General features: G+C 39.0%; 1 protein-coding gene and 2 long non-coding RNA genes across 6 annotated transcripts; 2 read left to right on the top strand and 1 right to left on the bottom strand.

Moving 5' to 3' along the window:
* The first annotated feature begins 4,707 nt into the window (after positions 1–4,707).
* LOC112566464 (cytochrome P450 2J2-like) lies at positions 4,708–15,078 on the top strand. Of its 4 annotated transcripts, none has more exons than XM_025242671.1 (6): positions 4,708–4,840; positions 8,301–8,663; positions 8,910–9,150; positions 13,682–13,968; positions 14,096–14,536; positions 14,731–15,078. In XM_025242671.1, exons 2-6 carry the CDS (start codon positions 8,318–8,320, stop codon positions 14,910–14,912), a joined length of 1,497 nt encoding a protein of 498 aa, XP_025098456.1. In that variant the 5' UTR covers positions 4,708–4,840; positions 8,301–8,317; the 3' UTR covers positions 14,913–15,078. The 4 variants fall into 4 exon arrangements, with proteins under 4 accessions (XP_025098456.1, XP_025098457.1, XP_025098455.1 ...); XM_025242672.1 differs by lacking the exon at positions 4,708–4,840 and adding an exon at positions 5,180–5,856 and having other exon boundaries at positions 8,910–9,155; positions 13,687–13,968; XM_025242670.1 differs by lacking the exon at positions 4,708–4,840 and adding an exon at positions 5,181–5,535.
* On the top strand, positions 9,162–11,116 carry LOC112566475. Its single transcript, XR_003099599.1, has 3 exons — positions 9,162–9,545; positions 9,931–9,976; positions 10,686–11,116. It is a non-coding gene; the product is annotated as an uncharacterized LOC112566475 (long non-coding RNA).
* Positions 11,635–13,637, bottom strand: LOC112566474. Its single transcript, XR_003099598.1, has 3 exons — positions 12,993–13,637; positions 12,362–12,558; positions 11,635–12,034 (listed from the first exon to the last, which is right to left on the bottom strand). It is a non-coding gene; the product is annotated as an uncharacterized LOC112566474 (long non-coding RNA).
* Positions 15,079–16,564: the final 1,486 nt, after the last annotated feature.

Below are 16,564 nucleotides of genomic sequence, written 5' to 3'. Positions count from 1 at the left end.
AGCGTGTATTCAAGTCACAAAACGTTTAACAGACATGAGATCATAATGTAGCGAGACCACATGTTTGTGGCAGGCTTGTCACTACTGCAGTGAGCGGCCTAGGGTTCAGATCTCGTCTCGGGACACTCTCTGTATGTGACATCTGTGCGCAAGGCTGGGGGTCGGGTTTTTTTTTTTTTGTGGTTGGGGGGGGGTACTCCAGTTTCTCCCACTCCCTCAACCCCCATAGTGTAAAACCGCCGCAAGGCAACGAGCAACGAGCCAGCCAACCAACCGTCCACAAAGTGTGGTCGTGGAACAAAGGGTGACTATTATGAGGTGAAGCGGGGAAACAACCACGCGAACACCACCACACACACAACACTCTAGACAATGTTAACAATTATCTGTGTCTGCCATCCTTTAACTGTTTCACAAACAAGAACGAGGTCAACTGCCTAAAACATTGTAAACAACTCAAATGAGTCCGACACAAATGTAACCCTTATTGTTTACCTTACAAGAGAGAGCGAGAGAGAGAAAACTGTGCTTGAGAGAAAGAGTGGCTCTGTGTGAGAGAGAGAGAGGGAGAGGGAGAAAGAGCAGAGGCAGTATGCATGAGAGTCAGAACAAGGTATGAGTGCATGATAGGTTGCAGGGGTTAGATAAAATGAGTAATCCGACTCAATAAAAGTATACAGTGTCCCAGAAAATGTACTCCCACTTTCAATGACAATAAATGCAATGTTCATTGACAACAACAGTTAAATCCGAAAAAGATAAATAATGCGTGCCGTTAGTAGACCTTTGCACTTCAATGTTATTATCGTGCTTTCGATATAATTTTATGAATAATTTTCTCTGTTCAAAACTTTAGTCGTACTTCTGCCATTATTAGAGTCCAGTCGATCTCAAGTGAAATGAAAATTTCAGTGAGTTGTAGAGAGTGAAAATGTGAGTACATATTTTGGGACAACCTGTATTTTCTTCCGTTCATCTTCTCAACTGTTCACAAAGCACTAAGCTATTTTTGTTCACATAATAAAACTTTATCGTGTATTAAAATGCACTTTTTGGCTGATTCATAGAATAACAGTGTCAGTGCCATCTTGACAGTGGTCTGTAAGTGCATGTCATCATGATCACAGTGAGGTAGAGGTAGCCAAGACTCTACCAGCGACATTACTAGCCTGTAGTCTTAAAAAGTAGAGCACACACACACACGTGTACACACATGCGCACACACACATACGATCATAATATGATATATACTTTCATACTTACATAATTATATACTTTTATATATACAGAGAGAGCAGCAGCAGCATTCGTGTGCTGAGTAAAAAGCAGAACAAAGATTTTGTACATCCTCTCGTAAATACTGTGTTTTTGAAAGTGAGTTGAGGCCTGTGGAGCCACATGTGGGTTTGGGGCGTAAACAAACAGGTCAAAGGTTCATCATGTGCACTTTATCTTTCGAGGCAGGATGACCTGACCTTGCAGCGGCGTATAAAAGGCTAGTGCTGTTTGGGTGCTGCATCAACAAACAAGAACGAGACAGAAAACCAGTTGAAATGTAAGTGGAATGCTATTAAATAAGTCATTATTAAAGTAAGCATGCTTATAATCAAAAGAAAACTGCATCTACAGACTTCAAAGTAAACCATTAGTTTAATACCATGTCTTACATCTGACCCACGTCTTAACAATTGAAGGATTTTATTAGCAATGCTTCAAGACATATATGATGCTTAAAATGTGCTGAAATATGTATTTATTTCTTTTCCTGTACGACTGACTTGAATACTTCTTATAGTCTCTGTCTTAGCGTTAATGCTTGTAAAGAAATCCCGACAGAAAGAGTCATCATGATATACTGAGTTCCATGCGTCCGTAGAAATAAGGCGATATTTTCATAGTTTCTCCATTTCAGACTAGGGAGGATGTTAGGAACAGAGCTGCTGGTGGAGACGACAAGTATCTTGTTGCTGGTTGTTCTGACGTTGGTCTCACTGTGGTGGTTGTCAACTCGACGGCCAGCAGGAGTGCCTCCAGGACCCGGATTTGCTCTTCCGTTGCTGGGTCATCTGCATCTTTTGAAGTCCAATCCGAGACAGAAGTTTGCAATATGGAGGCGACAGTACGGTGATGTGTTCAGTCTGTACCTGGGAAGTCAGCTGGTTGTGGTGCTCAACGGTTACAAAGTCATTAAGGACGCGCTGGTCAAGCACGCCGACGAATTCTCCGACAGACCACACGTCTCCATATTTGACAACATTAAAAGCAAAGGTCAGCAACCAGCACGTGGCGTTTCTCCTCCTCCTCCTCCTCCTCCTCCTCCTCCTCATAATCATCATCATCACCACCATCACCATCATCATCATCATGCTCAATAGGCATTATCTTCTACCTCCCTGGACTCTCGCTGGTCATCTTTCCCAAACTCTAATGATCTCAAGATGTGGCCATGCCTCTTTAGCTTGCATTTTTTCGCTGTAGTTTTATTAGCATTAGACAAAAAATTTATTGGTTTTTTCGTGATCAAGGACAGAATTGTACAACTGTAATTCACAGAGACAATTAACGACTGTTATAAGAATTGCCTGAATGAAATTGTTAGCGCTTTTCTACTGGAGACAAAAAAACTGAAGCAGAAACCGTATGTCTCGGACAACTGAAGTTAAACATTGAATCTTCGATAACTCTGCGTGTGTTGTAGTAAACCAATGGTTGACTTCCCTCTTATTTTGCCTACCTGTCTGATAATCTGCTTGCCTGCTTTTCCATTTATCTATCTGTTGGTCTGTCTGGATGTCTATCTGCAGCCTATTCTGAGTATTTTCATTTCAGGAATCGGCAACAGTCCAGGTTCTGTTTGCAAAATTCAGAGGCAGACGACCTTAGAGATCTTACGAGAACTTGGCCTGGGAACAAACATACTGGCTGTAAACATCCAAACAGAGATCGGCGAGTATCTCCAGGTCATTGCTGAGAAGCAGGGTCAGCCGATGGACCTTACCAGACTAACCCAGGTCAGCGTGTCCAACAACATCTGCTCCATTGTCTTCGGCAAACGGTTTGAGTACGAAGATCCCGTTTTCAAGAAATACATGCAAGCTGTGGAAGAAGTCGTTAAAAATACAGGCTCAGCGTGTCTCGCCCACATTTTTCCTCTTTTAAGATTAGTTCCTGGAGATTTGTTTGGCATCAGAAAAATCTTTGAGACATTTGCCATCATCATGGACAGCTTTGTGCAGCCTGTGATAGACCAACACATTAGTGAATATGACGAGAGTTGTGCGAACGACTTCATCAGCGCTTATCTAAGGGAGACAAGAAGAGTTCAAGGGAAGCCATTGGCTGAACATATCAATGGTAAGTATAGCATGTGCTTGTTTTTGACGGATGCTTTGACCAGGGATATTTCTGGTCAAGTATATAATTATCCCTTCTCTATGAAGTCGGCAATCACCCATAAAAATACAATACAAATGTCTATCGGCGATGTATTTCAACTAATATTTGACAATCATCACACGCACGCTCCACTCCAATTTACTCTTCTCAAAAAATGTGCCCAACCCATTAACATGCTCATATACAAATAGCCTACTACGTTTTAACACCTTTAAGTCACTACTTTAAAAATCTTTATGTCGATTTTAAAGGCTTCTAATAAGATATATATTTTTTTTTAAATAAGTACCGTGTAATGAGCTAATACAAAATAGTGATAATTATATTTAACTTCCTGTTAGGTTGGTCTTGAAGGAAACGAGCTTTCTAAAGAGGTTTTCTTTATAAATAAATTACAATCTTGATCAATTTAACTCGGTATCTTCCTGTCAGATGTGAACTTGCCCAAGGTAGTGTTGGATTTATTCACGGCGGGAACAGAAACGACATCAACAACAATCCTATGGGCCATCGCCTACTTCCTTCACCACCCTGACGTGCAGGACAAGTGTTACGAGGAGATCCACAGAGTTGTCGGTACTGAGCGAGCGCCCACCATTCACGACAGGATCCAGCTGGTCTACCTGGAGGCCACCATCTTGGAAGTCCTGCGCTACGCTGATGTTGTGCCGCTGAGCTTCCCGCACAGCACCTCGTGTGATGTGAGATTCAGAGGATACACCATCCCACAGGGAACCTCCGTCATCCCCAATCTGTCCTCTGTGTTACATGCCTCAGACACCTGGGGAGACCCTGACAATTTCCGTCCCGAGAGGTTCATTGGTCAAGATGGCAAGCTGCTACATTTTAAGGAGCATATTCCATTCTCCATCGGTAGGTGACAGTACTTTTTGATGAATCAACTTAAGGGGCCACCTAGATCGGACAGATCAACTTTAAGAATTACTTAACTGCAATGATGGTTGAAATGTGACAACTTAACCTACAAGCCAGACCATTAACTATGTCAGAGAAAATGAGAATCTTTTATATTGACTTCCAAAATTACTTTAAAATTTTTACTTTTTAAAATACTTACTCTATCGTTGTCGAAGTTATCAAATTGCTTTTTTTTCTTTCGCCTTCTTTTTAAGTTGTTTTTTTTTTTTAATCTTTTTTCCTGCCGTCTTCCTTTTTTATACTACTGATCTCTCTAACATTTTTATTGAATTTTTCCCCAACATTTTTTTTTCTGGTAATGCAAAAATAAACTAAACATTTGCTCAGGACGACGAGTGTGTCTGGGCGAGGCGCTGGCGAGGATGGAGCTGTTCCTGTACCTGGCGGCCATGATACAGCGCTTCCGCTTCCTGCCACCGGAAACTGGAGAACTGCCATCTTTGCAAGGAACTCTCGGCATCGTGGATTTTCCAAGACATTACCTACTGCGAGCTGTCGCCAGAGAGTAAGTCGTGCAAGTCAAAGCAGATTATGGAAATAAGTAAAATCATAAAGAGATATTTGTGTACTAGTCTCTCTATATAATATATATAATACATATATACATTTACAATACATATAGAGGATTGAAAAATTATGAATAAACAAACAAGCAAATGAAGAGATTGAATAAATGGTCATGTACGTGTTGAGGTGTTGTTGATTGTTGTTGTGATGGGTTAATAATTGTATCTTCACACCACTGCCACTAATTTCCCTCTGGTATAAACAGTCTTGTCTTAAATGACTCGAGTCCACATGCACTCTACTCAGTGTGTCATTTCCTTGTCATTGTGTCATTTCCATCATAGAGATAAATAATCCGTAATCTTGTATCTGTATAAAATCGCTGGTGTTGTGATCATCGCATGACTCACTTGCCCATGTAAAAGCGAACACAGTCATGCTGGTTACAGCTGCAAAGAAAGACAGGATCTCAGACAGAATAATAGTCGGTAGATAAGCGTGAGGTCAAGGGTCGAGTGATATATACCTCTCTCGCTTGGAAACAGCATCTGCATGACAACGAGGTCACGAGGTCGCGCCCGCAGTTTCGCATTCCCGAGGTCAGCATTCCGACAAACTACACAACTAGGTCGTTAGTTCTCTTGATCGAAGCATGACTTTAATTATTCCCGGGCAGGTGAGAAATTGTGAGCTGTAAGTAAACTCTTTTTTAAGTACATAGCTGTTAATTACCATCGCTGACTTTACTAGATACTGTGTATAGCTATAACCTCGTCCGTCTCGTCACTCTGCCAAGTGTTTTGAAGCAGACGATCAACTGTAGCGAAGTAGGTCCTCGGTGCATGAAGCCTTTCGTCAAGCAGAGTAAACGAGGTGACACTCGATAACAAGCGAAGACGAGCTTTTACCTTTCGGTCACATTTTATAATCTGTGTGTTGACGACTGGATGGACATTTATTTAGGCCGTTCCACACCGTAAATCCAGACTTGTATGTCAGGGATTGAATCAAAGTGTAAGGAAATATTTTCAGTGAAGAGGTTTTTCATAAGTGTTATGTTTGGATCTGTTGAATTTATTCTGTATTATTAAAGCGTTTTAACTGGTCAATGAGACCCCAATCTGGTAACAATATGGTACTCAGCACACATTTTCAAGGAAATGTACACGTTGAAAAATAGAGTCCCTATAGGCTTGTTCAGGTAAAGTAATAAAATCACTACTGTCAGTGTGTCAAGTTTTTTAAGTTAAAATCTTTTATAACCTGCCCATAAATGATGCCATTTTTTTTCTAGCAACAACATAGTTTTTTCACTGACAGATATATCTTTTTGGAACATTCTAAATAAGAATAATTAGTGATAAAAAAAAGAAGGAAGTCCCAACCAGCAATGAATTCTTAGAACACTTTAAGGTGATAAACCTCCTGTAATGAGACTGATCTCCCTGTGACCACAACGGAACTAGCAATAACTATCTCAAGACTGAAGTATGGGAAAGTGAGGTTGCCAATTGCCTGAAAAGCAAAGCTTGTGGAAATGACTATATAATAAATGAATTTTTAAAAATTCTCTAAACCAAAGACCCTGACTCTATTCATAGCCCTCTTTTAACCTCTTACTAGCAACAGATCAAGCCCCCACAGAATAGGCAACAGGTATTATAAAACCAGTTTTTAAAAACAAAGGAAAACAAGATGATTCAAATAACTACCATGGCATCACAATTCTTAGTTGATTCATAATCAAAGATATAAACAAAAAGGCAAAATTCTGTGTTAAAATCAATGGAAACCAATCAGTGTTTTAAAAGTAGTAACGGTGTCAAGCAAGGGGAAACCTTTCTCCTTTACTGTTTGCACTTTGTCTCAATTACTTGAAAACACATCTCTTAGCAGACTCTGTAAGTGGTCTCCCAGAATTAGCCAAACTGTCACCAAATAACCTTACCCCTCAAGAATCTGATGTGCTTCTTAAATTATTCACATTACTATATGCAGATGATACTGTTATTTTCTACAAAACACCAGGAAACCTTCAGAATGCTTGAAAAAATACTGTGACAAGTTAAAGCTAACAGTTAACCCAGACAAAACTAAAATAGTTATATTCTCTAAAGGTAAAATAAGAAAGAAACCAACATTTATATATATATATAATAGTGAGAAACTTGAAATAGTAGACTATTTTTTTCTAGCTTGGCCTTAAGACAAATTATAATAACAAATTTCTTGTAAAAAAAGATTTCTGACAGAGCCTCAGGAACCATGTTTGCCCAACTACAAAAATATAAACAGTCACAGCTCCCACTGCATAATATATAGCTTGGTATGTTTGACAGAATTGTTCTTCCAATACTTGCTTACAATAGTGAAATATAGGCACTAGGAAATAGTGATATTTTGTGTTAAACTACAGCTAAGATTTTACAAAATGGTCCTCAAAGTAAGAAAGTCCACCCCATCTTGTATAATATAGTGCTTGGAGAGTGTGGTCGCTTTCCTGTTAGTCTTCTTCTTAAAAATAGAATCAGTTTCTGGTTTAAATTGATTGAAAATGCAAATAATAGTTATAAACTATCAAGTATTGCATACAGAATACTCTTAAACTTATACGAAACAAATATCCTTATGTCTAGCTATATCAGTATTGTCCAGACAACACTGCAAGATGTTGGTCTCAGTGGAGTATGGATAAACCAGAAAAACATAAACATGTCAGTTGATTGGCTCCAGAAGAAAGTAGATAGGTCTCTTCAGAACTAGTATATCCAGAACTGGACAGAACAGGAGAACTAGACTCCAAACAAATATATTTAAATTTTAGAATTTTAAAAGTACTTTTTTATTGGAAACCCACTTAAAAATACTTCCCTAGTGATTATCTCTCTTTAATAAAATTTAGGTCATTAAATAACCAGTTTCCAGTGAATAAATGTAGACAAACAGATACCCCTAGAAATGAAGGGTTCTGTAGACTTTGTAACACTAAGGATATAGGGGATGAATTCCATTATCTTTGATGACCAGCATAACAATGACCAATTTACTGCACTACAAACCAAATGCTTATAAATTCTAGTCATTATTAATTTCAACAAATAAAAAGATCCTCAGCAGATTCGTGAAGATTTTCATAAACCAACCAGTGAGTTTGTGTATGTGAATAATAAACACTATTTATAAAGATAGGAATGTGTGTGAACATGACATGTAAAGAAAGATTTTTAATATTTTAATACCAATTAGAGGGTGACAGAATAAAGAATCTTGAATCTTCTCTAATAAAACAACATATTAATTAGTAAAACCTTGACCATCTACTTTGTCTTTTTTTTTCTTTTTTTTAGTGACAACATTTGTTATTCCACTGCTATATATTTTGTAGCAGAAGCTTTATTTGACTTAAAAAGGGCCATTTAGAAAATATAAACTAATTTTTCGATCAATCAATACTGCAGATAAGTAATTAATCAGGATGGCAGTTCTACTGGAAATCCTCGACGTCAACACAGTCATTGCTTTAGGCGTTGGCGTGTTGTCGTTGTGGTGGTTTTCCGTCAGACGACCTGCAGGTGTACCTCCTGGACCTTGGCTGGCTGTACCACTGCTTGGTCACCTGCTGCTGATGAAGAAAGATTCTCGGGAGCAGTTCGCAGCATGGCGACGACAGTACGGTGACGTGTTCAGTCTGTACCTGGGCAGCCGCCTGGTGGTGGTGCTCAACGGCTACAAAGTCATCAAGGACGCGCTAGTAAAAAACGCCGACGCCTTCTCCGACAGGCCTCATTTCTTCTTTCTTGATCTTGTAACCGACAGCAAAGGTAATCTGTTTCCTAGTAACAGGCTCATAGTAACTGTCACTGCAGGTTTTTTTCAGTTAAAATCTACTAAACAAATCGTCCGTATAGACATAGATGGTTTCGGGTTGGTGGGATGCGCAGTGACTACAGTGATGTTTTCGTACGGTTACGTATTAAGCAAAGCGCCTTATGCCTGCTATTGTTGGTGTGGACAGTATCACAATTAAATATCAGAAGTGAGCAGTAGTTAGTTATTTTTATTTTTAGGTGTTTTGGAGACCTCAGGTCCCATCTGGAAAGCCCAAAGAAAAGTTTCACTAGAGATCCTGCGGGAGCTAGGGATGGGCAAAAACGCCCTTGCGGAGAAAATCCAGGAAGAGGTTAAAGAGTACACCAGGGTCATATCCGAGAGCCAAGGTCAGCCCCTGGATTTGACCCACTTGACCCAAGCCAGCGTGTCCAACAACATTTGCTCTATCGTCTTTGGCAAACGTTTTGAGTATGACGACCATGGGTAGATTTCATGTTCAGCGCTTAACTTACCTCCGAATAAAACCCGCAGTCCCTATTAGCTACTCGCTGGTAAGGCCAGCGTGTCCCGCGCATTTCGTGTTTCCGACTTTACCCGACAATAGCTAACTGGCGATGCAAATTTAGAACTGCGACCTACATTCTTTGTTCCGGGGGATTCCCTATTTGTGCGCATGTCCAGAAGACGTTAATATGTCTTCCGGGAAAAACAAACAGGCGTGCTCACAGATTTACTATACAACTCTGTGGATGTGCTCTTTTCGCGGAACAAACTTTGTCAGCCTACTTTTTTTTATAATAATGGAGCCGACGTCTTCCAAACGCCAGCGAGGAGCAAACTGGTCCAGCAGGGAAGTACGGGCATTATTAGAGGTTGTTCTATTATTATTATTTTATATCAGTTTTTTGAACTTCGGAAATTGTGATTCAGTGATGTAAAAACTACTTTTTACTGATTTTATTTTAAAAATATTTAGTATAAAACTTAATTTCATTACAGTACTTATATTTAACTATTATTTGTATCTATTATTTTCTCTTTTTTCTATGCCATAGATAACAATATTAATATTTTAAAGCTTCGAATTCACCATTAATTATGAAGTGGTAGTGTCACAGTCATTGCTGCTGTGTGTGTTGGGTGAGAGTGGGTGGGTCGATGAGGCAAAATAAACATTTCTTTAATTCTTTTTTCAGCTCTTTTCGGTTACATTTTTGTTTTAAAACAATACTGCATAGACATTGAACTTTTTTTCAGTTTAAGAGAGAGGTTTTTGAGATAACTCTAGTCAGCAGCTGCCCAGGTATGGTTTATTAAGAATTAACAATGAATTCAGTTTGATACCAAATGATTTTTTTCACCTTAATATACCTCCACCCCCACAGGTCTCTTTGAATTAAAAGGTTCATGGTGTAGTTTTTGTCTTTTCTTTAGGAAAGAGGGGAAGATGACTAGGGTAGTACTATATGAAAATACATCATTCTACCACCCAAAAAAAAAATCACTGGCATGATCTGAAAGTGAATTTCATGTCTAAATGTCAGTAAATCTAATGCAAGTGTTAATAACATACAGTTGACTAATACAGCTGGTTGAATGATAGACAGTTTACAGTGCATGGCTATATCACATAAGTTGATTCAGTGAATTTATCATAAGAACAATATTTATGTTTTGCACACAAATAAAAATGTACTTGTGCTCATAAAGCCATAAATTAAATTGAAAAGCAAAGGTACATAGACAATCATGAATATTTTGCTGTGCAAAAATCACTTCTTCATCACTATTGTGCATGACTGTCATAAAAGAATATTACTATGCTTTCACTACATTAAATATTTATGCTTGTGGTTTGATGACACATTGAAAAAAAATAATGTTGTCCTTCTCAGGAGATCCGTCATAGTGTTATGTACTATGCATCACATTACCCATGGCATGTTCCCTGTATATCTGTTTTGCACACTTTGCCATTACTATACATGAAACAATTTGGATGTTTGTTACAGATTTGCCTTCATATGCACCTGTTCCTGATGCTGGCCTAACAAAGGAAGTGTTCTCTAGTGTAGATGTCTATGATACAAATAGTTAAGATGTACTCTCAATATATATTCTGAGAAAATAAGTGTCAAGCAGAATTTAAGTTCAGGTCAGCTTTATGCTATACCTAACGCTGTTTGCAGAAATGACAAGTACTGTTAATAGTTTGTAATCTCAGCAGTCCTGTCCAACCTTAAATGAATTTTCAGTAGGATGCATGTGTGGAAGTGTAATGTATCTTAAGAGTGATGTACAATCTAAGATTGCATATTTTTGTGGTGCACAACTTGTGAACCAAATATTGAAACTTGCACTGGTTTTTCATTGTTGTTGTTTTGGGATGAGCAGACATTTAGAGTTGCATGCTGGAATTAATAAAGTTGATCATTCATTTTCATTGTATTCTCTGCCTGTTCCTTAACCGAAGAATGTCTAATGCTGATATACTTTACTCTTTCTTCAGAATTTTGCTTCAAAGTGAGTGGAAGCCTCAAACATTTATTCCAAAGAGTTGCACATATAAAATATTGTTCAGAAGAATATAAGATTTTAATAGCCAAGTGACAGCATTAAGAACATGTCTTAGTGATGACCGCTACTCTTGACAAACACTTGCAGAGGCCACCACATGCACTACTGTCTGCAAGCCTATGTCGAAATTTTCCCTTGTAATAATTTCATAAAGGAAACCTCATACATTTTTTGAAATGTCCTGTCCAAGAAGAACTGCATCTTTCATTTATTAAAGTTAAAAAGCATTTGCTACTTTCTAAAGAGATATGTATGAATGAACAGCTACTAAGTTTCATAAGAATGAAAATTTAAACTATTTCTACAGTCACATAGTTCTGATATTGTGAACTCTACAGAAAAAGTATAAAATTATGATATATTCACAAGAAAAATCTACTTATAAACTGGATACTAGCAGCTTGACCTGTTGTAACACATGTTGGGCCTACATCTAAACTGTTGACTATGTCTATTGTTGATGTTCTAACTTCGTTATCATAATAGTTCTGAAATGTATAAAATTATGGTTTAACATATTTACAAGAAAAGTCTATAAACAGATTGGTTCCTGACAGCTTGGCCTGCTGCAACATGGGCTCTTTCTGTGGGAGCATCATGTTCTGAAACAGTGTCATTGATTTTATTGTAGTGATTTTCATTATTTAAATCATTGTTATGTCCAACATCATTATTGTCGCCATCATTGTCTGGCTCTCCCCGATTGAGAACACAGTCACTTCACATGCCTGATCTGGTTCCATCTTCAGACCCTAGAGACAATCCCATCTCTTTTTAGCTATGCCTGAAATACAAACATCATCACCATCTGTAGAAATTTATACTGACTGCTGGAATGTACTGCTATACCACAATGCAATAACTACATTCACTGTGATTTAAATGAACTACTAGCTGAACATATTATTGGCATTGTCATTTACAAATAGTATACACAGAACATGTAAACAGGTTTCAATCAAACAGTATTATTTCCATATAAAACTATTCAATGTATACACATGCTGGGAAAAATATTTAAATGTGTTCAAGTCTGACTTTACTATACATAGATACAGTTAATGTGACCAACATGAACATTTGGTGAAAACTTTGATGCAAACTCACATACCAGTTGCATGTACAGCTATGTGCTGTGTTGTATTTCCTTTCCTGCAAGGGTGCAGGATGCTGAAATGATGTCAACAATCACTCTCCTATCATGCAGCTACTGTCACCTAGCATGACCCGGTCCAATAGTCTACAGTTGCTTCCAAAGGCTGCAGACACCCTGGATGCCACTTTGCAAGCACGTTGATAAACATTAACCTGTTCAAATATATATAAATAGCAATATTAAGCTTCGGGTATATGGATTATCGATGCATCAGCAGATGACATTTTGAAATTGTTTGACATTAGCCACACTAAATTTAAAACAAAACATGTTTATTAATTGTGAGGATAAGAAAGTTTTGGTTAATGGTATGAGAGTGTTTTTTAATTCCTAATATCTTGGGATTGTGTAGTAGCAGTCTATTTTCTGCTTTTACAAAAATGTTTAACAGATATTAAAGTGATTAGATGTTATCTGCAAAATTTTCGAAGAGAGAACATTTTAGTCTATGGGGAAAATATTAAATGCTTGTATTTATCCTGATTTGGCATTGGAGAAGAGTCTATACTGCAACAATTTATGGTACTTCGAAAGGTTTAGTCATATGTGAATAAAAAAGGCAACCATATTGATTACAAAGTATTACCTGAACATTCAGTGAATGAAAATATTTTCCATTCACGTACTGGTGCTCATTATTTTCGCCGCCTGAATGTGGATATGCGTCCCGTCGATGTATCCAACAACACTCGGAAAAACCACCGCTGGCACAGAACTTTCCCTTCTCTCTGCCTCTCGCTAGTCGGGAAAGACGATCCATCGTCGAGCATGTCGTAGTAGCGTTTGGTCACTCTCCTCACGATGTGACATTTCTCTTCGGAAACTCCGACCAAATCGCCGCACACACACATTCACACACACGTAAAAATGTTCCCGTTGCGAAGTGCAAAGCATTCTCGTCTGCTTGAGGGAACATTGTTCCCTCGATTCGACATTTCCAATTCACCTTCTACCTCATAGACAATAGACATTTTATCAACTCCACGAAATTCAAATTTCGTGTACACTTCTACATCATTGTAAAGATATAATTGTCCCTAAATATTCTGTTTCGACAAGATTTCGCCTGTTTAGCGAGAGCACAGCTACTACAGTCGCCATTTTTCTGCGCCTAATAGCCGCGTAAAGGCGGGTCCCCCCTGACCATAACTTACCCCGCGATAAGGCCGACTTATTCGCTATTAATTTCGACGTGGGAGCCACTTTTTGCGCTTAAGGGCTGATAAGCTAGTTATTCGCTGGTAAGTGGGATAAAGGCTTAACATGAAATCCACCCCATGTCTTTGAAGAAATCCTCAAGCTGGTAGACCATATTATCCATGATGCTGGAGCTGGCAGCGGTGCAATGTTTCTACCTTTTATGCAGTACCTGCCTGGGGATGTCTTCAAACTGCAAAGCATCATGAACAACATGCGCCTTGTGTTGTACAAGTTCGTTAAGCCTTTTGTAGATGAGCATAATCAAAGGTTTGAGGAGGGTCCAGATGAGGACTTTATTGGCGCTTACATCAGAGAAATACACCAGCACCGCAGCAAGCGGTTAGGATCACCATACATAAACGGTCAGTTCTTGTGAAGTTACTTTTTCTTTCAGGCAATTAAAAACTGTGTGTGAGGGAGCTAAAAGATGCTTGCTTGTTACCGGTATATTATATTCACTGCGGTTACTGGCAAGTTTGCGATTTACAGATACAAACCTTCTAAAGTTAGTCTTCGACATCTTCGGAGCTGGCACGGAGACGACCTCTACTGCTATCCGCTGGGCTCTGGTTTACTTCCTTCACCACCCTGACGTGCAGGACAAGTGCTTCCAGGAGATCCACAGAGTTGTCGGAACTGAGCGAGCTCCTAACATTCACGACAGGCCCAATTTGGTTTATCTGGAGGCCACCATCATGGAAGTCCTTCGTTATGGCAACGTAACACCCTTCAGCGTACCTCATGCCACAGCTTGTGATGTGGAACTCAGCGGATACAAGATCCCAAAAGACGCTTTTGTCATCCCCAACCTTGACTCAGTGATGAGTGCTCCGGAGATCTGGGGGGATCCTGACAACTTCCGGCCTGAACGTTTCATCGGCGCAGACGGCAAGCTGTGGAGACCTGAAGAGTTTATACCTTTCTCTATGGGTATGAGTGTGCACCTTACCCTATCTCATTAGACATTTTGTTATGACATTGTTACTGTGTCTTATTCATAAATTTAAAAAGTTATAATCGCAGACCATGTGTTTTCGAAGATTACAGAACCTAACTTCATTTGGAAATTGTTCGTATGTGGTTGTAGACATAAAAAGTAAAAATAAACATTTCTATTCTGACAGGTCGCCGTAGCTGTCTGGGTGAGACACTCGCCAAACTGGAGCTATATCTCTACCTGTCAAAGATGGTACAAAATTTTCATTTCCTGCCACCGGAGTCTGGCCAGCTCCCACCTTTGCTGGGAGTGGCCGGAATAACACATTGCCCTGAGCGTTTCTACGTTCGGGCTGTGGCTAGAACGTAACCTAGACAAGTCATCTGTCACAGAACCAAAGGAGAGCTGTAGTTCCAGATAAATGGACACTTGCCTTAATCTACTTGACTGCCTCATCGACAGCATCAAAGACCAACGACAGAAATTCTTTCATTCTGCCTACAGTTTTCTAAAAATAAAATAAGTAAAAATTATTTTAAACGCTTTTATTTTAAATATACTAAAAGGGTAATATAACTTTTCCCTTAGCTCTCGAAATATTATTTAATATAAAAAAAGTTATGAGCGGTCTCGGAGTCTTCCAAGAGTAGCACTTCTCTCCCCACCTCCACCCCATCCAACTTCTTAGAAGACCTAAGTTGCCACCCGATGACCGGTCCTGGATGGTAAAGCAGGAAACGCTCACGTGACAAGGGCCTCTACTCTTCCTTTCTCCCTCCCCCCTCTCCACGGAGTGTGGAAACGAGGCTGCGCCTGACAGGTTGAGTCGCTTTGTTTTGCACCGATTTTTCTGCTTTCTTGTGCAATGTCTTTGCTTTTTCAGTACCCATAGATTTTTTTTTTGTTACAAGTTGCATTTGTTTATCTTAAAATTTCATTTGTTACTGTTTTTACTGTTTTAAATTTCCTAGCTTTCTGTTTCTGTGGATTTTACTGTAACAGTTACGCTGTCCGCCATTACTTTAGATCTAGTTCTGACTGTTCTCGCTGTTTCCTTTTTTTATAAAAATTATTCTAACTTTAGATTCTCCTCTAGTATATATTATCTATTATTGCGTCTGTCTAGCTTTCTATTTTTGAAATATCTCTGAATTTTGTAATTATTCTTAATTCCAAATATCACTTCACCGACACTACCGCTACATGACTGTGCAGTTTGTCTGCACGACTTCTCAGTTGACATTGTTGCGTCCCCTGGCTACCCTTACACTTTCAGCCTGTTTAGCTGACATTTGGAGACAATTTCCCTTGTTGTGAATGCTGACACCCCATCGAGACAACAGATTCGAATCCGTCGCTACCGTGCTTGTCGTCGTAAACAGCATCCTTTGAAAAAAAAAAATCCATCACCTGCTCTGCCGCTCGTTGTTGTTCTGTTGGCTGTCCTTGTCAACAAGTTCTGACACAGATTCTGCCTCTGCCAAAGCTTGGCTGTGTGTTTTCAACTCTCTGTTGGATCATGTTTACTCCACACCTCATGCATTTTTTATCATCATCATTATGTATGCCCTGAGATGACTGGTCTTGCTTGCATAATCAGAGTGGTGTCCCTCCCAAAGGGCTTGATTGCTGGTTGGTGACTCACAGATTCACGATTATTTAAGATTGTCACAGAAACTATACCCAGTGATTTCCCTTGATGCAACAGTGGTATGTTTAGGTGTGGAGAGACTTGGGAAGTTTCATAATAAGCCTGGGCTACATGACAGTTAAATTATATCCAGCAAACAGCAAGTCTCAGCGACAGTCAAATTTGTTTCACAAAGAACAAAAGGCTTTATTGCTTTCGTCGCCCATCCCTAATACAAACATGGCTTGATATACTATACATATGTAATACATGTTGTATGATACCTAAAGCACATTTATTTATAAGGACACAACAAAGGCTTATGAGTTTTGGAAGAGCTAGCCTTTTTCATCCACCAGCTAACCATAGTTTAATATATCTGTAGCATTCA

Source organism: Pomacea canaliculata, linkage group LG6 (genome assembly GCF_003073045.1).
Source record: "Pomacea canaliculata isolate SZHN2017 linkage group LG6, ASM307304v1, whole genome shotgun sequence".
In the NCBI taxonomy this organism is placed as follows: Eukaryota; Metazoa; Mollusca; class Gastropoda; order Architaenioglossa; family Ampullariidae; genus Pomacea; species Pomacea canaliculata.
The sequence above is the reverse complement of the archived record's forward strand: the minus strand, read 5'-3'. Positions and strand labels throughout refer to the sequence as shown.

Bases quoted from the DNA above. Each gene is read 5' to 3' on its own strand.
- LOC112566464 (XM_025242671.1), top strand. From the start codon at position 8,318: ATGGCAGTTCTACTGGAAATCCTCGACGTCAACACAGTCATTGCTTTA. The intron at 8,664-8,909 runs GTAATCTGTTTC...TTTTATTTTTAG, and splicing joins TCTTGTAACCGACAGCAAAG to GTGTTTTGGAGACCTCAGGT. The intron at 9,151-13,681 runs CCATGGGTAGAT...ATGAAATCCACC, and splicing joins AAACGTTTTGAGTATGACGA to CCATGTCTTTGAAGAAATCC.